General features: G+C 43.0%; 4 protein-coding genes across 6 annotated transcripts; 2 read left to right on the forward strand and 2 right to left on the reverse strand.

The window, feature by feature from the left end:
* Nucleotides 1-229: 229 nt before the first annotated feature.
* On the forward strand, nucleotides 230-5,238 carry RB195_007427 (uncharacterized protein; the record flags this gene model as incomplete). The annotated part of the gene is made up of 10 exons (XM_064181044.1): nucleotides 230-354; nucleotides 415-487; nucleotides 1,387-1,490; nucleotides 1,547-1,641; nucleotides 2,262-2,437; nucleotides 2,951-3,066; nucleotides 3,395-3,553; nucleotides 3,636-3,753; nucleotides 4,863-5,015; nucleotides 5,074-5,238. 10 exons carry the CDS (start codon nucleotides 230-232, stop codon nucleotides 5,236-5,238), a joined length of 1,284 nt encoding a protein of 427 aa, XP_064037866.1.
* A 1,326-nt stretch (nucleotides 5,239-6,564) lies between these two features.
* On the reverse strand, nucleotides 6,565-10,716 carry RB195_007428 (uncharacterized protein; the record flags this gene model as incomplete). 2 transcript variants are annotated; one of them, XM_064181045.1, is made up of 7 exons in its annotated part: nucleotides 6,565-6,762; nucleotides 7,539-7,577; nucleotides 7,648-7,918; nucleotides 9,794-9,887; nucleotides 10,146-10,387; nucleotides 10,463-10,581; nucleotides 10,644-10,706. In XM_064181045.1, 7 exons carry the CDS (start codon nucleotides 10,704-10,706, stop codon nucleotides 6,565-6,567), a joined length of 1,026 nt encoding a protein of 341 aa, XP_064037868.1. The 2 variants fall into 2 exon arrangements, with proteins under 2 accessions (XP_064037868.1, XP_064037867.1); XM_064181046.1 differs by lacking the exon at nucleotides 10,463-10,581 and having other exon boundaries at nucleotides 10,146-10,376; nucleotides 10,644-10,716.
* Nucleotides 10,717-12,107: 1,391 nt separating this feature from the next.
* RB195_007429 (uncharacterized protein) lies at nucleotides 12,108-12,407 on the reverse strand (the record flags this gene model as incomplete). Its single annotated transcript, XM_064181047.1, has 1 exon — nucleotides 12,108-12,407. One exon carries the CDS (start codon nucleotides 12,405-12,407, stop codon nucleotides 12,108-12,110), a length of 300 nt encoding a protein of 99 aa, XP_064037869.1.
* Nucleotides 12,408-12,623: 216 nt separating this feature from the next.
* RB195_007430 (uncharacterized protein) lies at nucleotides 12,624-15,794 on the forward strand (the record flags this gene model as incomplete). 2 transcript variants are annotated; one of them, XM_064181048.1, is made up of 4 exons in its annotated part: nucleotides 12,624-12,751; nucleotides 15,459-15,475; nucleotides 15,524-15,608; nucleotides 15,668-15,794. In XM_064181048.1, the coding sequence occupies 4 exons, from the start codon at nucleotides 12,624-12,626 to the stop codon at nucleotides 15,792-15,794; spliced, it is 357 nt and encodes a 118-aa protein (XP_064037870.1). The 2 variants fall into 2 exon arrangements, with proteins under 2 accessions (XP_064037870.1, XP_064037871.1); XM_064181049.1 differs by lacking the exon at nucleotides 15,459-15,475 and having other exon boundaries at nucleotides 12,624-12,706; nucleotides 15,504-15,608; nucleotides 15,665-15,794.
* Nucleotides 15,795-26,284: the final 10,490 nt, after the last annotated feature.

A 26,284-nucleotide genomic window follows, 5' to 3' on the forward strand; every position in this document is an offset into this window, starting at 1 on the left:
AATACCCAATAGGCTGTTGAAGGAATAGGAACGTGTAGAGAGGGGGCGAGTTCTAACGAGCTTCGTAGGAACTTCGTAGGTTTTTCCCCACTGTTTTTCAGGACCACTAGGAAGCATTGGGAGTGGCTACGCTTTTGCTGTTAGTTGTACAACCTGAACTGCATATTGTCCCACAGCGACCCTCAACATCATCAACATTTCGTAAAAAGCAGCTTTTGAAGGGTAGAAAATGCGAGTTCCTGTACTGTTGCTATTGTACTGCATAGCTGTACACTGTGATCAGGACGAATCTAGCACAAAAAAAGAGGAACCACCACTTTTAGTGCGTTGTCCGCACGTGAATCCTTACAAGAAGTGAGTTTTAACGGTTGGTAAATTTATACCAGCTTCAAATCTTGGTATTGCTCATTTCAGCTTAGCAGGCTGGTTGGGTTACTCACAAAACAATTGTAATCACACAACACTTGAAGCGGAACTAAACGACGAGGTAAGATGTCTGCGTCTCTAGCTTTGGACGGGTACGAAGAAGCCGAGTCTGAAGAAGAATTCGCAGAGAAAACTCGATCTTCCTAATCCATGGTTGGCTTGGCCCAGAGCTACATATATTGTCTAAAAAATGCTTTATTAAAGGCATCACCACACGAATCTGAGGTGGTACGGATTTCAAGTGGAGTATTTGTATACGGGATCGTAGTCTATCTCTTCCTAATTGCCGTAAAAAACGGCCCGGAAGGAACGGTTTCCAGCGTTCTGGCGCGCTATTTTCTACAACGAGTTCGGTTGGAGTGTGCCAGCCGTGTGCACAAGACGCATCTTCCGGACCATTTTTCACGGCAATTAGGAAGAAATAGACGGAATCACCCCCCTCTCCATAATCTACGATCCCGTATACGAATACTCCAGCTGAAATCCGTGCCACTTCAGATTCTTGTGTTGATGCCTTTAATCACAACTGTTCGCGAAAACAGTTGAATCATGAGTAGTATACAGTTCCGTCAGAATACATAGTCGTCTACAATGACGGTACGAGTGCGCGAATTTGTAGGACATGTGCCAAAAAGTGCGTCGCACCCTGTTGGAGAAAGGGATGAAAACAAAATTTAAAATAGCTGTCCACTGGTAGCTGTAGTTTTTTTTTAGAAAACAATAATGCTATGTTTATAATGAAGCAAAAGTTGCGGGTCGATTAGCATGCATCCTGCACGCTTATCATCCTAGTGCAGACTACTTCTGCTTCCAGAAGTGCGAAAGTTCGACTTTCCTTGAATCTTGCCATAGGGATTGCAACTAAGCCGTAATAAAGTTTGTTAACAATCTTGGCTGTTGCTTAAATTCGACTATCAACAAGTTACTTCTGCTTCTTTGTTTCTTTACATCTGTTTTCAGGACAAAGCCTACTACAAATTCGGTCTCAAGAGTTTTTCTTTTGATGTCTTAGCGAGTGATCGACTTGGCGTTCGACGTGATCTTGGCGTACAAGCTCATGAACTGTAGGACTCAAATTCGTTTTTATGCCAACATTTTTTTTAAGTCGTCCCCATTTCAGATGTAAAAACACAACATTCGACGCAGAATTCTCCACCTCTGTCGTAATTGTTCATCACAATGAGGCTTTATCTGTTCTGCTCCGTATGTTGACAGGTGAGAGCACAGCGAAGCAGACGTACGTATTCGCGTCTCTGCACGTTCGGAACCTGCACGTGATTGAATTTTTGCGTTTGATATAAGATCTACGATAAAGAATAGATCTACGTGAGGGTGTAGTGTAGCGGTTAGAGGTTCCGCACGATTCTGCGCGATCGATCGATTGGAGGTTCGAGTCCGCCCCAGTGCTCACCAGGCTTTCATTCCTCTGGGGTCGATAAATTGGCACCAGACTTGTCTGCGAGGATAAAAACGCTGACTTTAGACATCGGCCAGCCCCCGCAAGTCATTGTATAGGTCACTTACACGTTCGTGAACCTCAAACGATTCCGAATTGAAGTGACCCATGGTGGCGCATCCCAAGCGGAATGATTGACCCCAGACATTTTATCCACTTTATGAGATTTACCAGTTCGCAAAATACGGTAGTGCAGAGCAAAGAGTGCAATTGGATCCACTATAAAGACGGCGAAGATAAAGTTTTTTTTCCGGTGTCGTTTCAACATCTGATTATAAATTCTACCTCATCGGAGTTCTATTGAATCATACATTTGTGCTGACATTCACCAAGTATCCGAGGCGAATGCCACAAATCCCAGTAATATATCCGAATTTAGGGATTTTTGAACGTACACCAGCTCATTTACTGCATGAAGTGATTCTCTACGAGGACGCCAGTGAAGAAGAACATGCGTTGAGCGATCATCTAAACCAGTTCGCTTCAGTAATGGGATATACAAACAAAATGCGTGTGACAAGGAGTGAAGAACGTCAAGGACTTATTCGAGCCAAAGTAACGTTTTGTGTCGTTAATGGTCAAAGAAAGCGTACCACGGACGTTGACATGGTGCGGTACCCACAGCGAAGGCGTAGAATTCGGAATAGTAGATTGTGGAGTCCGACGTGGTTCCGCTCATCTTCCCCTAATCGTCCTTTAAAAAAATTCGTGAAACCGCTTCAGTTCCTCTGAGGTGCGTTGGAACGCGCTTTTATGTGCATGTTCCAGCCCCCTCAGGAGACTGTTCATGGTTTCACTTGAGTACGCTGGTGAGAGGACATCATTGATCTCCGACCGCTCGCATTTGGATGCGGCGCGTACGAGGGTATGGCGCGCTGCAACTGAAATCATTGTAGAAGACGGCGTCTTTAGCGCCGTTTTTCTACGACGATTAGGGGAAGATGCACAGAACCACGCAAGGTTTCGCACTCTACTACACGAACGTTACCCTTTCGTTGTGAATTCCGCACCATGTCGAAATCGTGATACGCTAATAGCGTGTGGAGGCTCAAAAATCAAAAATTCCAGACTCTTGCATCTCGTCAAGCAACCGGTGACATCATAGTTTTCCTGGATAGTCATTGTGAAGTTACAGAACGTTGGTTGGAACCGTTATTGGCACCAATCAAAGAAAATCCCAACAGGTTAGGTTAGGAAAGCTTTGGAGGAGTGGCTTTTGCTCACATGTCATTGGTAAAGCTTTGGGGGAGTGGCTTTTGCTCGCATTTCATTGGTCAATGTGACGTCATCAAAAAGGAATATACTAGCGATGTATATTGAAGCATTCGACTTTTGACTACAATGGGATTTATTTGAATTTTTAAGGCTATTCCTCCCTCTCTCTGATGAAATCTGGGTAATTTTTAGTTTGGTTTCTTCTTCAGTGTTTTCTCGATCCTTCAATAGAATCATCTTCATCTTTTATGTATTTCTAGTATAAATTTTCTAATAGCCTATATACGATTATTTTAGCATTGTGCTCCCGATAATCGACTTGATTAATCCATTCACATTCGACTATGCCAAAGCGATGGTGACAAAAAGCGGCTTTGATTGGACACTGACGTTCAAATGGGTGTATATCCCTTGGGAATATTTTGATATTCCCGAAAATAATGTGAAACCATTCGAGTATGGGTTTTGTAGAGTTTGAAATTCAGTTAATAAGGTTCACGGTAATAATAGTAACAAAACATTCATAAATTGCTTCCAGCTCGCCTGCAATGCCTGGAGGGCTTTTGGCAGTTCGTCGTGAGTACTTCCGTACGCTAGGCGAGTACGATATGGGTATGGAGATTTGGGGAGCTGAAAATATTGAGCTTTCATTAAAGGTAAGTCATTTGAGATAAGCATACATCATTACCTTTTGAAGGCATCACCGCACAAATCTGGAGTGGAACGGATTTCCGGTGGCATATTCGCATACGTAGTTGTAGATTGGGGGAAGAAGGGTGATTTCGTCCATTTCTTCCTAATTGCCGTAAAAAACGGCCCGGAAGATAAGGCTTCGGGCGTTCCAGCGCGCTATTTTCTACAAGGAGTTCAATTGGAGCGCGCCAGCCTTGTGCACGCGTCGCATCTTCCGGGCCGTTTTTACGGCAATTAGGAAGTAATGGACGGAATCACCCACCTCTCCATAATCTACGATCTCGTATACGAATACTCCACCTGAAATCCGTACCACCTCAGCATCGTGGGATGATTCCGTTAACTAATCATCGCAGAAAACGTCTTGTAAAACGCTGTTCTTCCTTGCGCAAACAGCAGCGCGCCACCTTTCTGCATGCGCCGCGTCCACAGACGAGCAGTGCAAGGTCAACGTCGCCTTTTTTTCCACCCTATTCAAATAAACGAATCTCCTTCATTAAAGGAATGACAGCCGGTTAGGGTACGTGGCGCGTCTCCAAATGGCGGATAGGGGGCTAATCGCAGACCGAAACCGACCTTGCGTCTGTCCTGAGACGCGGATGGATTTAGGCGATGGATTCCCTGTTTCTGCTTTGCCAGGAATCACTCATAACATTCTTGTAACCAGCAATTCGTACATGATAAAAGTCTGCATTCAATGTGACTGGGAGGTGCAAGGGAGGCGGTTAGGAGTCGCCTCTAACAAATAAGCTCCACCTGTTCAGCCCAGGAAAACGCAGCGTTCTCCTAAAAACTCATGGAACCAGAGGCCCGCAACCTGCCCCTGGTTTTAAAATTATATGCATCTTGCAGTAATAAGAGTCTCCTGATTCTGGAAGGAAGACTTGTACGTTAGCGCCAGGAAGGAAGGAGTTGCAGATATGGATATCCAAATGTCCTGTTACTTCATCCCTCTATTTACTCTACACAACCTGACATTCATTTGTGCTATTTCAAAATCAACCTGAAAAACCTCCAGGACAGCTTCGGTCAACGATTATCCAACCGTATTCGATCAATATTTATCTTCTAGACATGGATGTGTGGTGGTCGAGTTGTTGTAGCTCCGTGCAGTAGAGTCGGGCACGTGTTCAGATACAGAAGACCATATAAAGGTAAACCGTTTATGGATACAACTGTACACAACTCAGCACGAGTGGCTAAAACATGGATGGATGATCATGCTGTGAGTTTCGCGTAGATAACACGTGTATTTTAAGCTAATTCAATATGAACTCTTTCAGAAGCACTTCTTCCGTGCACGATCGCTACCTACAAGCACAGATGTAGGTGACATAAGTGTAGGATTGGAATTAAAGAAACGGCTTAATTGTAAAAATATGGAATGGTATATGAAGAATGTCTATCCGGATTTGAAGGTTCCCGAATATAAACACGATGAGTTGTGATTGGATCTAACCGGTGATACTTGTGCCTGTTCCTTAGTTTTTTTTTAATGTTTCCGATAGTCCGTAATGTTCGCAACGGGGAGTTGTTAAAGGAACGCCAATTTGAAGTAGCGTAAGATTTTGTTTGTAGAACTTTTGTTTACTTCGTACGTTGTTGCAATAAAGTATACAGAACCTACTTCCATTTTTTTTCCGATCTCGTGCAGGCACCGTCACTCTTGTGGCTTTTCCTCTCACGAGGACTTCTTTTCCTTTTTCTTTTTCTCTCTCCTCTTTCTAGCCTATTGCTTACCTCACAATGCAAGTACGTGATTCCATCTTTAAGAAAAAGGAAAGTATCTTTTGCATTTCAACTAGGGAATTTTCAAAAAGAAGTCCCATCAATACGGTATTCATCTGTGTTAAAGCATCACCCCATGAATCTCAGGTGGAACGGATTTCAGGTGGAGTTTTCTTACACGGGATCGTAGATTACGGACAGGGGATAATTCCGATAATTCCGTCCATTTCTTCCTATTTGCCCTAAAAAACGGCCCGGAAGATGCGGCGCGTGCACAAGGCTGGCGCGCTCCAATCAAACTCGTTGTAGAAAATAGCGCGCCGGAACGCTCGAAGCCGTATTAGGAAGAAATGGACGGAATCGCTCCCCTTTCCTTAACTTACGATCCCGTATACGGAATACTCCACCTGAATTCCGTACCACCTCATATTCGTGGGGTGATGCCTTTAAAAGACTCAAATCGTGATCTATTGATTTACCAACGACAATATCTCGCCACCACTTCCGATTTTGTCACTGCTCGCTCGCTCATCGATTAATCACTTTTCATTGATACGTTATATTCCTGGGCTTACTCTTCTCCATTTAGCTACGGATTATTCTGGTGCTTTAGAATATCCATACATATAGCACTCATTGTACCATCTCGTCACTTTCATGTCATCTGTCACATTATGAGGATTTAGTGCTTTTAAGGACTTCGCTTTGCCGTTCAATTTTAGTTCTACCCTCTCTCGATCATTTGAAAAAGAATTTCCTCCTTAAACCACATTTGTGAAGGTTTCCTCGAACCTACACTCTGACAATAAGTGCAAGGAGATAAGAAACATCAAAATCCCTGGGTTTTCGCGGATTTCGCCCGAATATCCGGATCTAATGAAGGACCATTTCAAAGGTAAAAGCGGAATGCTTGCGTAACCATTTCCAGTAGTGAAACAAACATTTAAAAAAAGATTTATTCTTGCTAAGAACATATTATTTTATAGTGTAATTAGAACGATGTGCTGTAAAATTCAGATTCTGTACGTCACGAATCCGCTGAAGTGCTACTTTGCTGGAGTTTCTTGCTTGTTATCTGGAGCATTTTCTTGTTTATTTTCTGCTTTCGGCGTTCCAAAGTAACCGCCATCCTCAAGATCTTCTGGTTTCACTGTTCCCACATCACCTCCAGCTTTTTCAGGATCGACAGCCATCACACAAGTTTTTAGTTGAGCTTCCAAGTAGTCGGCAACTGCTTTCCTCACCTAAATATATCGAGTAATTTATTGGAGTCAGTACTTACAGCTGTCACTGTAACCTCCATACGTCTAGGCCCGGTTGAAAGGAGCGTATCACAAAGTTAACGAAGTTGGGATTTGTACACAGACTTTTGAGAATAGGCGTTTAGTAGAACAGCGTGGACGTGATCACAGAATCTTAGGCGTTTTAGCGCTTAAAGGCATCACCCCACGAATCTGAGGTAGTGCAGATTTCAAGTGGAGTATTCGTATACGGGATGGGAGACTACGGAGAGGGGGGTGATTCCGTCCATTTCTTCTTAATTGCCGTAAAAAACGGCCCTGAAGATGCGGCGCCGCACAAGGCTGGCGCGCTCCAGTCACACTAACTGTAGAAAATAATGCGCCAAAACGCCTGAAGCCGTATCTTGTGGGCCGTTTTTTACGGCAATTAGGAAGAAATGGAAGGAATCACTCCCCTCTCCGTAGTCTCCCATCCCGTATTCGAATACTCCACCTGGAATCTGCACCACCTCAAATTCGTGGGGTGATGCCCTTAATAAGTTGCATCGTAAAGGGTTGCAGGTGCGATCACGACTATTTCACACGCACTTTTTTCAAAGTCCAAGGGAAAATTGAGCCCACGCTCAAAGTTGTAAGCTACACCACCACATGTATTTGTGGACAGGATCTAACATCGTCAATTTCATGATACGATACGTTTTTTTTCGCGATCGCGATTTAAAAAACGTTTAGTGACTTTAGCCGCCATTCGATAATTGATGATCACATGTAATACAAACCGAGCTTCCTTTTTTCTCCGACGGTGTGCCCTGTGTTTTCTAGAATGAATCAAGTAAGATGAGAAAAATGATATGTATAGAATATGCTGAAGAACCCAAATCAACATACCTTCCGTTTCTTTCCAGAATTCGAATCATTCGAATCAGTGTCTGATTTACGTCGTTTTTTCTTCTTCTTTCTTGACTTCCCTCTCATTTGTTTTCTTTTTCTTCGTATTTCATCCTCTCTATCCATTTGTTCTCTTAGTTTCATTTTTCTTTTGTGGCTTTTCCTTTCAGCAACGAAATATACAATTATGCTGATCAGCACGAACACGATTAACAATGCACTTGCAGCAATAATAACAATACTCTTGCTGTTCAATTGACTGGTGGAAGACCTAAAAAAACCCTATAAAAATAGTGCAGCTTGTATTTTGTAGAATTTCCTAACTATATATCGGTGCTCCAACCAGAAAAACATAACAAACATGGGGTGCGTATCGTTAGGTACCCGCAGCGTCCGCGACAACTTATCCTTAGGGGAAACGACTGGCAACGGCGATCGTTAGTTGCCCTGCGCAACAGTTAATAGTGTCAGCAGATCATTGCGCTGCATTTGCCTATGCCCCCCCATCATATCGTCCATCTTCGGCCCTCATCGTCTAATGAGGTGCTACACTTACGTATAAAGATACATAAAACAATTGCACACGAAATCCCAGAAATAAAAATGATAGTGTTTCATTTGTGTAAAATAAACAAATCGAAACTTTTACAAACCACTGCAGTATCTTACCTGGATTAAATGCTATGTATAAGTAAAAATGTATATCTGCATCTTCTATATAGTTTTTTTCAATCACAAATCTACGTCTTACAACGACCAAGTTCCCGTTTGTACATTTTTTTACGTTTATTTTGGAACGTTTAGTTTCATTTATGTTTTCTGATGTTGTTTTTTTTTCCTGCTTTTGCTTCATTTTGGCATTTTCTTCTCCTACGTTCTTTCACTTTCTACGTTGCTACGTTTTTATCTTTTTGTTCTTTGAATCCTCCTAGAAGCTAAACTTTACCAAGTAATAGCAATACGAACACGCCAGATGACCTCAGTGACGTGGTGATAGATGAGTGTGGCTTAGTGATCACAGGCAGCCTAAGATATGCCTGCTGTGGTTTGCTGACAGCCACTTCTGCAGGCACTTATTCGGATGCGGGCACCTAACGACAGCCCCCCAAAGATGGTCGTAGTCGTCTGGGTCCATTCATTTGTCCCAAAAACCCATGTTACAAGATCTATATCAGGAATTCATCTTAACCGTAGGACTAGGCATATCGCACCGCAATAGTCAATATCTGAGTCCGATTTCTAACAGTCGCCCTCCAATCAGAAAAATGTGAAGAATCCTCAGATCAATTCACCTCCTTCTCCAGAAAAAAAGAAAGATGTAATTTTTTAAAAGGAAGAATATACAATGACCATCCAAAGGAGAGCGCTATTCTGATCCCTACCCATTATGTTTATACTTCAGTGCTATGCGACAATAACGCTTAGACGAATAAACTACCGCCTAGTAATGAGGGAACTATTTCCATTTTTGTTCTATTGATTTGGTTCCATCACCAATTAATCAACATTCAGAGGCAGAGTATCACAAAATTGACAGTGTGTGGAGACCTAATTGAAAACACAGAGTTCCGGGTGTGGATTACGAATATGACTGTGGCCCTACTCAATTTCCCCTTAATCGTCCTAAAAACGCCATAGAAAACGGCGTTCCTTCCTACGATGTAACTTAGAACGCCCCACTACTGTGCTCGCGCCGCCTCCATGTCGCAGCGGTCAAAAATCAACGAGGTCTCTTTAGCAGCCTTCAATTAAATGCAATGAATAAGGTGCTGAGGGAACCGGAACGTGTAGAGAGGTGCCGCTTTCTAGTACATCTCTAAGAACAAATGCCGTTCCCACGCCCTTTTTTTAAGGGCGATAAGGGACATTGTGCGGAGCTATGCTCATACTCGTAATCTATACCCCAAAATCAGTGGTTTCTATCAAGTTCAGATTTCCACATCATGATAAGATACGAATTTTGTGACGCTGACTTTAGCACATGTCAGCAGCGGTGTAGATCCTCCAACTCAAACTGGAAAGCAGTTGTGTTCGAGAGATCACAGATAAACAGTTTCCTTTTTCTTATGATCTAATAAGAAGTACCCATAAAATGCCAAAAAGTAACCGACAGCATTTTTTAAAAACAGAACCACCTTGGACTCACTTTTGCCCTTCAATTTCGTCGTATGACTCCTCATTGTCCTGTACTTGGTGTTTTTCTGTTGTAATATTCGTTTTTTTCAGGCTAATAGTGGTACCTGAACTTATATCATAACCGGTAGTGACTTGACTTACTTGACTTAGTCGGCAGGCGGGTTTTACGGCCTAATAAGGCTATCTGCATCTTCGCTGGGATGTGTCGTCCTTGAATATATCCAAGCCCATCCTCTTCAATATTCAACTAGAGTTCGCACAGAATCTATTCTACAAGCGGGGGAGTTTTAGGTCTTTACTGAACCACCTGTCATCGGCAAGTGTCCTCATATCATCTTCCACTACCTCCGTCCAGAACTTACGACCAAGTGGTCTTTTACAACTAGGTTCTGGAACCACCCTCAGGACAACGTGGACACGATGATCAGACGGTCTCTTCATAGCGTGACCAAAGAAACGAAGACGATTTTCCGTGACTACTTTAGAAGTCGGGGCAAGATGTAGTTTTCTTTTTCCACGTGTCATCTGACAGTACACTATGTCCACTTCCGAGTAAAGTTCTTTGTTATGGCACGCCATCGCCCAAAAGTAGCCTAGCAATTGTCTAAACAGCTTTCTTTCCATACAGTCAAGCCTCTCCATCACCGTCGACGGCGCTACCCAGCTCTCCGATCCTTACATCATAATAGAACGAATTGCAGATAAGTAAACTTGTAGCTTGACTTCGTTGGCGATGAGGGTAGACCACAGGCATTTGGGCCATGAGTTGAATGCCGAGTTAGCTTTAGCGCATCTTTGCTGAATATCTCTCTCGCAGCTGCCATCGTTTTGCAGCATACAGCCCAAATAACAGAACTCACCCACGAGTTCGATAGGTTGCCCATCGCCTTGATTTCCGCTGAAGATTCCGAAGAGACCCACATCTGCTTGCATTCATCAGGGCGGAGTCGCAGTCCGCAGGATGCAGCTAATTTCGATACAAGGCTAACAACATTTAACTTCGCGCTTCTAGAAGCGAATATTACTACATCGTCGGTGTACTTGAGATCCACCAAGGAACGTGCAGACGGTGTTAAAATCTCATCGGCGGGACACTGCTCTTCGCATTATGTCATCGACAGAACAACAACAGACAAAGGTGAACAGAAAGGGTCCCGGCTCAGCCCTTTCTCTCACTCTAGTTTCCACTTCAAACGGTGTAGTACATCCAGCTGGTGTTCGGACCGCAGCATTTGTTTTCTATTCATGTCGTTTGTTAGGCGCACGAATTTTCCTGAAGTTCCATAGGCGCGAAGTACTAGCTGTAGAGGCTTCGAATACCGCCGGCTCTTTCGTCACGGGTGGTTTCTTCGTGATGTCGGATTAGTCGATCCAGGATGATCCGCTGAAGAACCTTGTACATTACAGGCAGCAATGGTATTCCTCGGTAATTACGAGTCAGGAATCCTTTCGTCAATCCATTTTGAACGGATGATCTTCGCCATCTCACGAATCCTAGAAGGAGGAAGAGATTTAGGCATTTCTGCGCTAATTCTAACGTCCACGCCAAATTTCCCACTCTTCATTTTTTGAATATGTGCTAGAACTTCTGACTTCGTCGGTTGCTCTTCGCTGACTGTGGTGTATGCCTGTCTTTGGGGGTGCACGAGTTCAGAGACTGACGGCGCTTGTCGGCAAACTGTTAAAATGCTCCCTCCACATGGGAAGGGTTACCTCCCGACAGCGACTCCGAGTAGACTTTTCTCGGGTTCTTGTTCTCCCATGCCTTCTCAACCTCCTTCGCTCTTGACGGCCTTCGTTATCGTGGTGTTGTTGTAGTTGACGCAACCTCCTTCACAGGCGCTTCTCCTGGCTGAAATCACCGGTGGTACTAGCTACACATACAGAATTGTAGGTGGATATTGTCTCCGCGGAGGCGAATTTATTCCTTCTTGCTAAAACCAGGAGCGTTTTCTTTGCAGCGTCCTGAATGCATTTAGTGAAAGAGTCAGCGTCGTCCACTACCTCCCTGGTCTATAATCCAATATTGGCGGAACTTCTTTCTGCATTCCTCGTTTTTCAGATCTGCCAAGTCGAGGTTCGGCTGATGTTGAGCTCCCCGATACATTTTCTGGAACCGTAGCATAAAGCTGAGAAGAATTGGGCGGTGGTCGGGATCGAGTGCGGAGTCCCAGACAGCTCTAGATTTTCGGATATCTGACAGAGGTGTCCTTCGTCAGAACGTGATCGTGCTGAAGCTTAGAGTCAGTATCTTCCGCCTTTGCTGCTCTTGGGTAAATGGGATTCTACATTGTCACGTAAGCTGATGGCGTCGATGATTCCTCTTAAATGTGGATGCAATGATGAGATTTGTCTGCTCGCAAAGGTCCATCAGATGTCCGATGTATGCTCCATGGGGTTGAACCATTTCCCATGCATTCGGATTGTTGGTGAAGTCCTGCCTTCGCATTCGTATCAATTCCGACAATTATCGCCTGCAGGCTTGGTATCTTATATCTTATCAACGTATTGAGATCATCATAAAACGTGTCTTTGTTGAGATCCTCTGCGGTCTCCGTAGGTACGTGAGCACTTACGCTCTGGAGTTTGAGTCTTCTGCGATCCCGCAATCGTACAAGGCGCATCTTGACGTCTCCCCTACCAGGTTGTTATAATCGTTCCTGATAGCTATTGCACAGCCTCTTACTTTTCTTTCATCAGCAGAAGATGGTGTAAGTGTCGATGCTGATAAGAGGACGATCCCTGATGCGTGTTTCCTGCAGTGCAGCAAACGGCACACAGAGATATCGTTGCCTGCTAGTAAAACCTAGATAGTGCGGTTTGTTGGAGTTCACTCGACAATGTTCGATAGTTCAGTGTTACGAGATGGACATTTGTTGCGAAAGATTCCATGGTTCCCTCAAGAATTCGACCTCTCACCAGGGTATGTGCTTTGGTATGGTGCTGGACGACAGCACCTTTTTGCAAGGTATGGGAAGCTTTTGCCATATAACAGTGCAGGGTGTATAACTAAGACAATACTCAAGTGCCTGTTTGCGTTTAGCAAAAGCAGGGCCACCACTAGCAGGTAACAATCAGGGTTGTACAACCGGTAGTAGTTAATTAATATAATTGTACTGTGCACAATTCCTCTCTCGAATCCGTGTTGAATAATCTTAATGCAAGGAACGCTTTCCGCGAGACTGGAAAGAACTCCACGAAAACTTCCGGAAAATAATTGTGAAAGAATTTTTGATTTTTTCTGCACTTTTTCTAAAACTGTAGTTTTGAATCTGCTCATATTAATCATCTTATGATTATCTCTATTCTTTTTAACCTGTAATCTCAACAATTGCCTCATTTCGCTGAGGTCTGGAATAAAAGTCCCTAAAGTAAAGTCTCTGGCGTATCAATCCACTTGGGATGCGCCAACGCGTTGTACTGGAATTCTTAACCGTTGAGGTTTTGGAATGCGTGTTGGCCTATACAATGACTTGTGGGGGGCAACCGGTGATCATGTCAGTGTTTTTATCCTCCCAGGCAAGTCTGGTACCAATTTATCGACCCCGGGGGGATGAAGGGCTTGGTTTGCACTGGGACGGTTTCGAACCCTCGACCGTGCGGCTACAACGGACCTCTAACCGACTGCGCCACACCCGCATTCTGGAATGAGGTCTGGAATGTGTGCTGGAATATACGCCAGTACCTTTTTTTTCGTAGTGTGTGACGTGAAGCACAGAAAATTATCGTAGACATTGAACATATTTGCTTACAAAAACGATTCAAATATTAAACCAACCAGCGGCCATTGACCGAATAGCGTGACTAACACATACTGGTCGTGTTGTTGTGCGGTGATAATCGTGTATTTGCGCATATTATCACGTATTAGCAGATTGTCGTGGATTTCATTGTTGGTTGTGCTTTCGTATATCAGCCAATCATTCCTTGGAAACAAAAAAAAAAAAAGAAAACGAACGTTGATCAGTATCCTTTCTAAAATACTCCACTGAAACTTCTAGTTACTGCAGTCGTGATCATTAGAATCTGCTGCACTAAATAATACAGCAAATTTAATCTTCATCTTCAAAAGGAAACTTGTGCTGTAATCAAAGGCAGCGCATGACGAAACCGATGGTGTTTGGGACTTTTTACGAGTACGGAGGGGGATAAAGACGCAGTTCACAAGTATGAATATAATAGCACTCAATTATCTTCGCTAATAAATGAGAAGAGGCGGGTGTAGTGTAGCGGTTAGAGGTTCCGCACGATCCGATCGGAGGTTCGAATCCGCCCTAGTGCTCATCAAACCTTTCATCCCTCCGGGGTCGATAAATTGGTACCAGACTTGTCTGGGAGGATAAAAACGCTGACTTGACCCGTCGGCCAGCCCTCGCAAGTCATTGTATAGGCCAATAACACGTTCGTAAACCTCAAACGATTCTGAATTGAAGTAAACGTGGGGGCTCATCCCAAGTGGATTGATTAACGCCAGAAATTGGAGGTCGTACATGGTGGTTCTACGTATCTTCTCATGGATTTTTAGTGGGATTCGGGGTGATTATGCTCTAATTCGTGAACTACACCCATGCGACTCTTGTTTGTAAAAGGATCTTAACAACCTCAGTTTGATTCACTGCTTTTACATTACACTGCAAAAATGAGAAACAGAGCCCACCAATCTCATAAATACAAATATTTCATCTGCACCACAGACTTAACATGTACATTTGTGCTTCAAAATTGCGAAAAATCCCAGCAGAAAAACGAGAATAAGGACAACAAAGAGTTTACATACCCGTTATTTCAACTACTAGTAGTTCTATATTTTTCCATTCTATGGTTCTCTATTCTCCAATATTTGCAATGAAAATTTGAAGAATATAAGGAGCATCTCAAGAAGCAGTTGATTCGCAACAGAATATACAATCGATCCCGACTAACTCCAAACTGCGCAATATACCCATTCGGTTTCGAGAGGGTCGTGCCCATTCTCCAAACTTGACCCTGCACGAACCTGTAATTGTGGTTCGCAGAGATTTGGAGGGGTTCTATTAACGCCAAGGGTCCAAAAATCGGTAGGAAGTGGAAGGGTGAACAACGAGTCTGTTCGATATCAAGACCACTACGAATTTTGATCCGCGATATCATACGCGGGTCGCATTCTAATTAGTATCAGTGGAGGGATTCTACCATGTGGTGGCCCGACAATGTCACGACAGCGCAGCTTCTTAGGTGACGACAACGACTCGGCCTCTTTTCGATCTTTTCTCCCATGTAATATCTTATGAGATGGCAACCTCTTCTGAATGAGGCCTTTGAGAAGTCATGTTTTAAAGGCATCAATCCACGAATCTGAGGTGGTACGGATTTCAGGTGGAGTATTCGTATACGGGATCGTAGATTAAGGAGAGAAGGGTGATCCCGTCCATTTCTTCCTAATTGCCGTAAAAAACGGCCCGGAAGAGACGGCTTCGGGCGTTCCGGCGTGCTACTTCCTACAACGAGTTTGATTGGAGCGCGCTAGCCTTGTGCACGCGCTGCGTCTTCTGGATCGTTTTTTACAGCAATTAGGAAGAAATGGACGGAATCACACCGCTCTCCATAGTCTACGATCCCGTACACGAATACGCCACCTGAAATCCGAACCACCTCAGATTCGTGGGATGATGCCTTTAAATTATCTAACTTTCCAGATTTCGAGAAGACATACGTTAGCATTTATGATCGACTAGTTGTAGTCATCATGTAAAAATCCAAGGAACATTCAAGGATATTCAATTCTTTTTCTCACTTGATTCATTGGGTCGTTTCTGGTCATTACTTTTGCAAAGCTCTGCATTTTGGTAAGTTGTACGACATTAACAACCTTAGATTGAACCACCTTAGATTTCTCATTTAGCAGTTCCTTCTTACAATTTCTGGCAGCAGGTGCGATGATAGGTGACGATATAATCGTGTCAAAACGCCCTGGAGTTGTGGTTGTGGTTGGCGAGCGACGATTGCTGCAATCGGACTGCAGAGATGAATAATGGTCCCATTTTGATCGCTCGATCGCCGTAAAGAAAACGCATATTTCCACCTGATTTTCTACTCGAATTTTTTCTTTCCTATTGTGATTTGAAAATATTGCCTCCCTAGTGTGAGAACGATAACTAATTCCTTTAAAATGTATTGCAAAAATTCCAACTAACAATCAAATCTCCCTATTTCCGCTCCGCTATTGCGCCAAACAAATACTCGCTTAATCATCAGGAGTGGTTGATCACTTAAACGTTGTTATTTAGATGTTTTTGACATGAAAACGTTGCATCTGCGCTGTAAACAAACCAAAGTAAGTAACAATCAACGTTTGTTGATCTGTTTGCAGAAGAAAACAAGCACAAACAGCAGAGTTGTGAGCATATGACACAATACGCCGGATAAATACTATGTACTAAAGAGTTGAAAATAGTAGGTGATGTATTTACATGCAGAAGAATGTATGGAGAAGTGTAGAAGCCAAACAAATCCAGAAATCGTTAATGTTCTATGAAATTTTTACTGAGCGGGTCGGTGCTTTTGCAGCACAACTTTAGGACGCAACAGTTACGTTTAAAGGCATCATCCCACGAATCTGGAATGGGATGGTATGGATTTCCGATGGCTAATGACTATACGGGGTCGTCGATTGCACAAACGGATGGGATAACGCTCATTTCTTCCTACTTCCCGTAAAAAACGGCCCGGAAGATGCGGCTCGCGCTCAAGGGTGGCGCGCTCCAATACAACTTTGAGCGTTCCGGGACCCTGTTTTCTACGACGAGTTCCATTGGAGCGCGCCACCATTGTGAATGCGCCGCATCTTCCAGGCCGTTTTTTTTTACGGCAATTAGGAAGAAATGAGCGTTATCCCACACGTTCCTGCAATCAACGACCCCGTATAGTCTTTAACCATCGGAAATCCATACCACCCCAGATTTGTGGAGTGATGCCTTTAAGTGTATCCTGCATTCCTGGCATTTTCCCTGCATCATTTCTTCTCCCGTTTGTCTTCTGCAAAATTTTCTGAATCCCTTCGTTTTGTTACAAGAAGTGTTCACTTTATATGATGGCTCCATTTTGCAACAGACCAAATTAGGATGTTTAGGAAGAGACCAATCAAAGCTAGTAGCTGATAGATTTTTGTTGGCAGAATTAGAAGTAAAGGTGGAGCGACTTGCGCCAGACTTGAGCAGGAGGCCCGGATGGTCGCGAACCTTGGAATCACTGCATCTCTCGAGAAATAATCTTCTTCGACAAAATCAATCGCTTATGGCGTTCTCAACGCGCTTAAAAAGCAGTATTCAGATCTCTGAGACAAGCAAAGAAAACCTTTATGTGAGCTTTTTTGTCCTTCTTCAATATTCGATTCTTCCGGAAGCAAAGGAAAACAAAGTTTACACGCGAATGATTCTTTTTAGAAAAAAAACTGCCCCATCACGATTTGATGAGTGCGCTTTTCTTTATAACTCGTTGTGTTATGTCAGGAATAGCAAAATCACTAAGCTTCCGTATTACGATCAACAACGGTCAAAGATGCATTGTAGACTCAGGACCATCATCTTAAGTCGATTGCACAACCCCTGAGCTCTGAGTGCACGCGAAAGAAGTCACTGAGCTCTCAGTTTCGCGTCTTCTTCCGATGATGGATGTGAAGCTCACAGCTACTGGCACAACAAGCATTGCCTCTATCTCTTCTCCTTTTTTTATCAAAAAAAAACAAGTTCTTGAAAAGCTTCTTCACATGCAGAATCCCTGTTCTTCACACATGATTTCCTTTTTTCTGAGAGGAAATGAGTTCGAACGTACTCAGAACCAAATATCAAAGACTAAGTGACTAGGTGACCGCCGCCATCCCTGATTATCTCGTAGGAGTTCCTCATTATTATTGCATGCATGCATTTATGCTTGTTCACTAAGCGAGCTATGAATAATGGCCAGAGATTACATGAAACAGTGGAGCAATTATTTAGACTCTTCACATTTTTTACAAATCCCGAAACTGAAATTTTGTGTGCTTTCCCGAGCACTGATAGATTAGACATTTCATCGCATCTCCAGCTTCTCCTGCGGATTCAGCTGAAAGTTCATGTGTACTTAACACTTGCAAAATATATCAAAATCCAAACTCATGGATACCACAAGTTTTTTTTGCGGATATTTTCCTTTTCAGCATGATAGGGTTTTCAGCATGGTGTGATACTACACGTAAGTTAAAGTCAGTATACTATGAATCTGACGTGGTGAAGGAATCCACAGGAGAAGCTGGAGATGTGATGGTAGATCGATGCGGGATTCGGGATGGATCCGCTCATCTCTCCCTGTTTATCGTAAAACGGAGCGAAAAAGACGTTTTCTATGACGATTTCAGCCGCAACGCGCCACTTTTGCGCACGCCCCGCATCAAAATGCGAGCAGTCGAAGACCATTTGATGTCTTCTGACCAGCATATTTAAGTGAAACTAATGAATAGGGTGTTGAGAGGACCGGGACGTGTATACAGAAGCGCGTTATAACGTACCTCGCAAGAGCTAAAGAGGTTTCAAATCTGTTTTTTTACAACGATTGGGAAAAAATGAGAGGAACTACGCCGGATCCCGCAATCTACCCCATCTCTAGCTTTTCTTGCGGATTCGTGGTGTGCTGCCCTTAAAGACATCACCCCACGAATCTGAGGTGGTACGGACTTCAGATTTCAGGTGGATTATTCGTATACGGCACAGTAGATTATGGAGAGGGGGGAGGGGGTGATTCCGTCCATTTCTTCCTAATTGCCGTAAAAAAACGGTCCGGAAGATGCGGCGCGTGCACAAGGCTGGCGCGCTCCAATCGAACTCTTTGTAGAAAATAGCGCGCTGGAACGCCTGAACCCGTATCTTCCGTGCTGTTTTTCACGGAAATTAGGAAGAAATGGACGGAATCACCCTTCTCTCCATAATCTACGATCCCGTATACGAATACTCCACCTGAAATCCGTACCTTTTCGGATTCCTGGTGTACTGCCTTTAAACTTCAACATAGAATTTCTAGTTGAAGCCAGAACTGTCTTTTTACTATAAATAATTTTTGATTGCTATATGGGTTGCTATACTAAAAATAATGAGATGAGGGGGTCGTTTTCACTACGGTTCTCTATGGGGGATCATTTTCAGTAGGGTTTTTTTTCAGCTACACGTTTGATCCTTGACGCATCATTATAGTAAATACTTTTATATTTCTCCCTGCGTTTCTATAATGAGGATATAATAACATAATGAATATAATATAATGAAGTGTGTGCCTGAAAATCAGTGTTTTTCCATGCCTCGTCTTCTTGTATTCACATGTGATTAGGAGTCTTTCACAGAACCCCACCCACGCCTCCAATCCACAGATAGTAGAGATGTACAAACCGTAATGACAGATGATCGTGCAGGAAGCCGTCGATTCTTACACGCTGAGTCGAATTGCGATCTACACGCATGGAAACATGAAATTATAAAATAATCCTAATTTAGCGCTACGAAATTGGAGCAATTCATAGATGTTCACGTTGTGATACATCAAAATCTGATTTTTCCGTCATAGTCGGAGATTGTAAGCGGTCTTGGAACCGTGCCAATGGCTAAGATGTAGTTTTATATACTTGTAAATAATGATAGCTGACTTTAAAAGCAGCATACCACGAATCTGAGGTAGTGCGGATTTCAGGTGCAGTATTTGTACACAGGATAGTAGATTATGGAGAGGGGTGTGATTCCGTCCATTTCTTCCTAATTGCCGTAAAAAACGGCTCGGAAGATGCGTGCGTGCACAAGACTGGCGCGCTCCAATCGAACTATTTGTGGAAAAAAAGTGCGCCGGAACGCTCGAAGCCGTATCGTCCCGGCCGTTTTCTACGGCAGTTAGGAAGATATGGGCGGAATCACCTTTCTCTCAGTAATCTACGATCCCATACACGAATATTCCACCGGAAATCCATACCACTCGTGGAGTGATGCCTTTAATCATGGAAGAAAACTATTTCCCGATAACGTGTGGTGCCAACCATATCTGTGCTCATATCCAACACAAAGAACCTCATAAACTCAGCGCGGATGACATACTTAGAAAATTTGAATGAGTTTTCTATTCTGTCTGAATCTTTTGTCTTTAAACAATACGTCCGACAGCTTTGCTGAACATTTTTGCCTTGATTTGGCACTTCGTCTAAGCCATAAATTAAAAAAAAAAATGAAATGGAACACATCCAAACAATGAACATCAATAACAGTGTTCAAAAAAAAGCGTGGGATTGCTGAAACGGTACTGACTTTGTGGAAACATTTCATGAGAATGAATCACCTTCTCAGGAGAGTAACACGCCACCTCCCGGTATCGTTTTGTTAATGTTTCACTTTTTTTCTTTGATTTATAAAAGAAAAAAACTATTTTAGAAGAGATAGAGATAGATAAAAAAAATTTAAACATACCTCTATCTCTATGTATCTAGAAATTTATGACTTATAAAAGAAAAGAAAATTTAGAAATCAGCAAATGCAAACCCCTCACCTCAACTGTGTTAAATGAATCCTACGATATTTCAAAGCACGAAATACTCACTGTATTCGACTAGCCGGTGAATTGTGAGCGTTGATGCGTGCTGTTTGCAGATCGACAAAAGTGCAAATCTGCAAACACTGCTTGTTGCAGGTTTTGCACTGGCAGCTTTCAGCATCAGCTTAATCACACTAAAGCTGCGTATCATCGATAAGGAAGAAAGAGGACCACACAAATTTGCTTAGTACGAAAACGAGGTTCATCTATAGCTCAGTGATGAAGAGTTTCCCGAACGTAAACACACGTACAGAGTAAACAAATGTGAGAATGAAAAATAAGAAAATGGTACAAAGTGCAAAATGACTATGAACGTCGAGATTTAGCCTATTCTCCGTCTTCGCAGGATGGAACATCGCAGGAGGCACAATCCTTAACTGCTTATCTGTTTGACCTATGAAGATTCGGCTATTGATATTACTGAAAAAAAAAACCAACATGTTCTGTTTTCAGTGTATAGCCCTTGACAACCTATTTACGTAGTAGCCAGACCGAACCAAATTCGATAGCAGAATTTCTGCGATATTTTTGTTCGTGTTTTATCTTTTCCTTTCCCTTTTCCGTCATATATTACGCCTTTCAGAAGAAAACATACCTTTATCTGAAAGATTTTAAAACCTTCCTATTGAGTAGAATAGTCGAAGAATAGTGAATGCATAACATTTATTTAAAGGCATCACCCTAAAGGTGAATCTGGGGTGGTACGGGTTTCAGGTGGGTTATACCTGTCCGGGATCGTAGATCGTAGATCCCGGATAGGTATAACCCACCTGAAACCCGCACCACCCCCCATTCACCTTTAGGGTGATGCCTTTATAGAGGAAGGTGATCTCGTCCATTTCTTCCTAATCGCCGTAAAAAGGGACTCGGAAGATGCGGCGCGTGCACAAGGCTGGCGCGCTCTAATCCCATTCGTTGTAGAAAACAGCGCCCCGGAACGCTCGAAGCCGTATCGTCCGGGCCGTTTTTACGGAGATTAGGAAGAAATGGACGGAATCACCCTTCTTCCTCATAATCTACGACCCCAGATAGGCATAACCCACCAGAAACCCGTAGCACCCCCAATTCGTGGGGTGATACTTTAAATTGACAACTCTCACAACTCCATACTAGATGCCGATGTTCTTGTTTCCTCTCAATTTCTGAGAACACTTCGTCACTTCTAGTGAGATTCATAAAAACACAACCGGGCTCTGTCAAGATGTTCGCCTCCGGTTATGCTTTTATCAATTCAACTCACAGATTTTCAAATTTGTGCCCCATGCGTGAATTAATGGATGAAGCGTTGGTTCGATGAATAGCAACAAGACAACATGAAAAACAAAAAGTAGAAATGAAACGAATAAATCTGTCCTGAATGAATACAGATAATCTGAATGGTAATGAATGACTATTCATTGGATGTGAACGCTACAACATTTTTGACTAAATTCTGCGATCATCATTTCAAAAACTCTAATCCTGAGGCCTATTCGCGATAGTGAAGGGACAAAACGTTTTTTTTTTTCGAAGAATTTCCTTTCCCCCAAAAAAAAAACTCCCACTTTTTTCCGTCCCTCAAAAACGATGCACTTCCCACATTGATTGAGCCGGCCTCGCTGAGCTAAAAAAAAAACTTGCAAAGATGTGTCTACAGAACACATACGAAGATCGAAAAACATACAAGAATGTGTACAAAGAACCACTTTTTTAACATCGAAACTTCTGAAGGGTCTCGATTGAGTTCTGGTACGAAGACAGCGCAGAGTTCGTACACTGCGTAACATAACTCTTCGGCTAAGCTGTGCGATTTCTCTTCTTCACATAAAAACGTACTCTGAAAGAAGTTATTTACAGTTCTCTCCTAAAATTCCGAAGCTTTCCATCTTAAAGGCAGCATGCCATAAATCTGACATGGTGAGGGAATCCACGACAAAAGTTAGAGATGAGGTTGTAGATTGCGGGATCAATAACGGTTCCGAACGTGCCGCGAAATTCAGAGTGGAACAGCGAGTAACTACTTCCTCCATTTTTCATGAGGAATAGGCTCGAAGAAAACTTGGATGTGAATAGTATAAGAAGCTTCACGAACTCTTATCATAAAATAGACGAGGAGAATATCACGAAAAATCGTAGTACAGCAGAAAAAAAGGATTACTATCTTCGAATTTTGAAATAGGGATTGAAATTTCAATCCGGGTTTTTGATCGCTATGAATCCACGTAAGTTCTGATATCTTTTCTTGTTCTTCTCTCCAGCTTCTTTCTCTTTGCTCCATTTGTTCTCCCACTATTTTCCTTACTTAATTTGCATTTTCACTTCCTTTCTCGTCTTCTGGGGCGGATGTAGTGTAGCGGTTAGAGGTTCCGCTTCCTGCACGATCTATCGGAGGTTCGAATCGGCCCTAGCGCTCACCAAGCCTTTCATCCCTCCGGGTCGATAAAATGATACCAGACTTGTCTGTGAGGATAAAAACACTGACTTTCCTCGTCGGCTAGCCCCGCAAGTCATTGTATAGGCCAGTTACACGTTCGTAAACTTCAAACGATTCTGAATTGAAATCGATCGCGTAGATGGATCCCAAGCGGATTAATTAACGCCACACACTTTATCCTTTATCCTTATTCCCTCGACTGTTTTGTGATAAGATAAGAGATTGTGAAGCGTATTGTCCATCACGTCCAAGTTTTCTTCCTCAGCCTGTTCCTCAGGAAAAACGGAAGAAGTAGTTGGTGCACCAGTTTGAATTTCGCGGCGCGTTACCACTGGTCCAATGGGCTGAGCTTCTCGCAGTCGGGCGTAAGTTTAGGTACGGGTACTGCTTTTTCCACCGTGCTCCATGTCATTTTGACTCTACCACATCTATCCAGAGCGATAAGACATACCTGACATTTCGCAATGCACGTGAAGCGTAATAATTGCTTAACAAGCATAGTATAGCCCATTGTAATGGAATAGCAATGCAAAATATGCGCTAACAGTTTTTACATGAATTAGAATTCCCGCAATCCGATACTACTGTAGCTGCCGCACGTGATTAATGCTTATCGCTAACGCTGTCCTATGGTCGCAGTATTGTTATGTCAAAAATAACAGAGCACATACAAATAACTGTTGATGCGGAGAATGGCTACGCATCTCCATGATTCCTAAGACATAAAAATAAATGCCCGAGTATATATGCTCTGAAGCTATGACACGGGTCGAATTTTAGACCTTTACTGCCAATGAGTATCCTCTTATCGTTTTTCTTATATAGTCGGATAAAAATTACGTGAAATTCGGCATTAGTGCCGCTGCGTAAGCGGCTACGTCTAAAGGCGTCACCCCACGAATCGGGGGTGGTACAGGTTTCAGGTGGAGTGTTCGTATACGGGATGGGAGACTATGGAGAGGGGGGGGGGGAGGGTGATTCCGTCCATTTCTTCCTAATTGCCGTAAAAAACGGCCCGGAAGATGCGGCGCGCACAAGACTGGCGCGCTCCAATCGAACACCCTGTAGAAAATAGTGCGCCAGAACGCCTGAAGTCGTATCTTCCGGGCCGTTTTTTACGGCAATTAGTAAGAAATGGACGGAATTACCTCCCTCTCCATAGTCTCCCATCCCGTATACGAATACTCCACCTGAAATCCGTACCACTCAGATTCGTGGAGTGATGCCTTTAAGTCTATACGGGGTCGTAGATTATGGGGATGAGGGTTATTCCGTCCATTTCTTCCTAATTGCCGCAAAGACGGCCCGGAAGATGCGGCTTCGAGCCTTCCGGGGTGCTATCTTCTACAACGAGTTTGACTGAAGCACGCTAGCCTTGCGCACGCGTCGCATGTACATGTGACCTGGTGCAATTGCGAAGCGGTTGCACTCAAGGTGGGATCTTCGTCAGCTCCAATCGCACTCCAGAGATGAGTAAGTGTCCCACACGACTTACGCAATCGCAACACGCTTCAGCTCATTTTGATCCGACTGCGATACGTGAATGCTGCGTTGGTTTGAAAGTACGACTGATGTATGCGCTCTTTCTGTGCAAACTTTCTCACTTCAAGCGGAATTTATCTTCTAACATCTGAAAACTACGTTTTTGTCAGCGTAGCTATAAGCAAAGTCAAACGTGTGATGGGATTTTCCCCTCGGGGATTCGTGAGAGGAGGGGGCGCAAGGGAAGGAGATCATAAGGAAGTGGCCAGTGGTGGATGGAGGATAGCATGACAACCAGGATAATATATTATGCAGTATTGAGTAATTACAATTTTTTTTATTTTTTATTACGTAATTACATACAATTACATACTTTACGTTCAAGGCGTAGGACAGCAACATGGAAGGACCAACATTTCATTTTGACAATGCACAATGTGTTGAAAAAATGACAACAGGAACACCCAGGTTCGACACCTCGCTGAGGCAAATTTTTGTAAAACAGTTCGAAACTTGACACCGCTTCCAAAAGGTGAGGAATTTAATTATGCATAGTTTTCAGCAGTTTGAACGTGGATTAAACTTAATTTAATAGTCAAAAAAGCTCAGATGCTGTTCACATCGTTAGGTCTGAGGGATTGCGATTAACCTGATGATAAGAAGACCAGAACTAATATTTTAGGTAGCCTTTCCGATATTTCCCTTACAAAACAGTCATACGGCTGTTTCCTCCTACCTCCTATGCTTTTTGGAATCTAGATGGGACAAAGGTGGAAAAAATGTCATTGTTCCCACCTTTGTCCCATCAAAAATTTGGAAAAACGGCGTGGCTCTGGAAGTAGTGTGATATCGCATCTGATAGAGAAAATCCTCGGTTACAACATAATGGGATGGTATCGCTAGAAAAATTAGATCTTTTTCGATTTTTTTGGGTTTTTCCCAAAAAAAAAAACAAATGTAGTGAATAGGTAGTCAAAAGAGAAAAATGGAATGTCACGAGCAAAGATCAGTTCCGTGTACGATTCCAGCCCGGGTAATTCCACCCAGACTTAAGGAAGAAACTTAAGTAGCTTAGTAAGGTTAACTTCTAAGAGCTGAGGACTTAATAAAGTATAAGCAGAGTTTAGATATAGTGACATTCATCGATGTCATCAAAAAAAATGTATTTTGAGAGAACCGGAGGGTGCGAAAAGAAGAAATTCTGCGTGTAGAGGTTTTCTTTGCCCTTGTATCCGAATATATGAGTGATTTCTGAAAACGCCGTATCGTTTCTTTAGAATGGGAAAACTTGACAAAATCCCGAGTTTTGCTCAATTTTTAAAATAAAATTGAAGGTATGTCAATACTAATATTTGAACATTTCAGTAAATTTACTTCCTCCACTACTTGGTGTTTTGTTTTTTGCTGTCAACTATCGAACTTTACATTCGCCATTTGTTCCTCTGTGTTCCACGGCTAGTTTCCGATGTTAAGTTTTTTGAAACATGCGAAATTTAAAATATATTGAATTGGCAACAGCAAAGAACTCGCAGCAAAATTGAAGCAGGAGCGGGAGAACATGGAAGGGGGTGGGGGCGTCGTAATTCGAGAGGGTCGTATCCCATGACCCATGACCACCACGCATGACCCTGGCTATAAGCTATGTTTATGGGCAAATATAATCAAAGGAAGAGGAAGAACAAATCCCATGATTATGTAATCCAAACATGAGATGAGCATTATATCATGCGGTGCTCTAACAAAAAAACAAGCATCATTCATGTATATAAAAAGGATAAAAGGATAAAGTCACTGGCGTATCAATCCACTTGGGATGCACCTACGCGTTTGACTGGAATTCGTAATCGTTGAGATCTTGGAACTTGTGTTGGCCTATACAATGACTTGCGGAGGCCAGCCGATGATCAAGTCAGTGTTTTTTAGCGTCCTAGACAAGTCTGGTACCAATTTATCGACTCCGGAGGGATTAAAGGCTTGGCTTGCACTAGGGCGGTTTCGAACCCTCGACCGTGTGGCTACAACGGACCTCTA

The sequence above is a fragment of the Necator americanus genome, chromosome I (assembly GCF_031761385.1).
Source record: "Necator americanus strain Aroian chromosome I, whole genome shotgun sequence".
In the NCBI taxonomy this organism is placed as follows: Eukaryota; Metazoa; Nematoda; class Chromadorea; order Rhabditida; family Ancylostomatidae; genus Necator; species Necator americanus.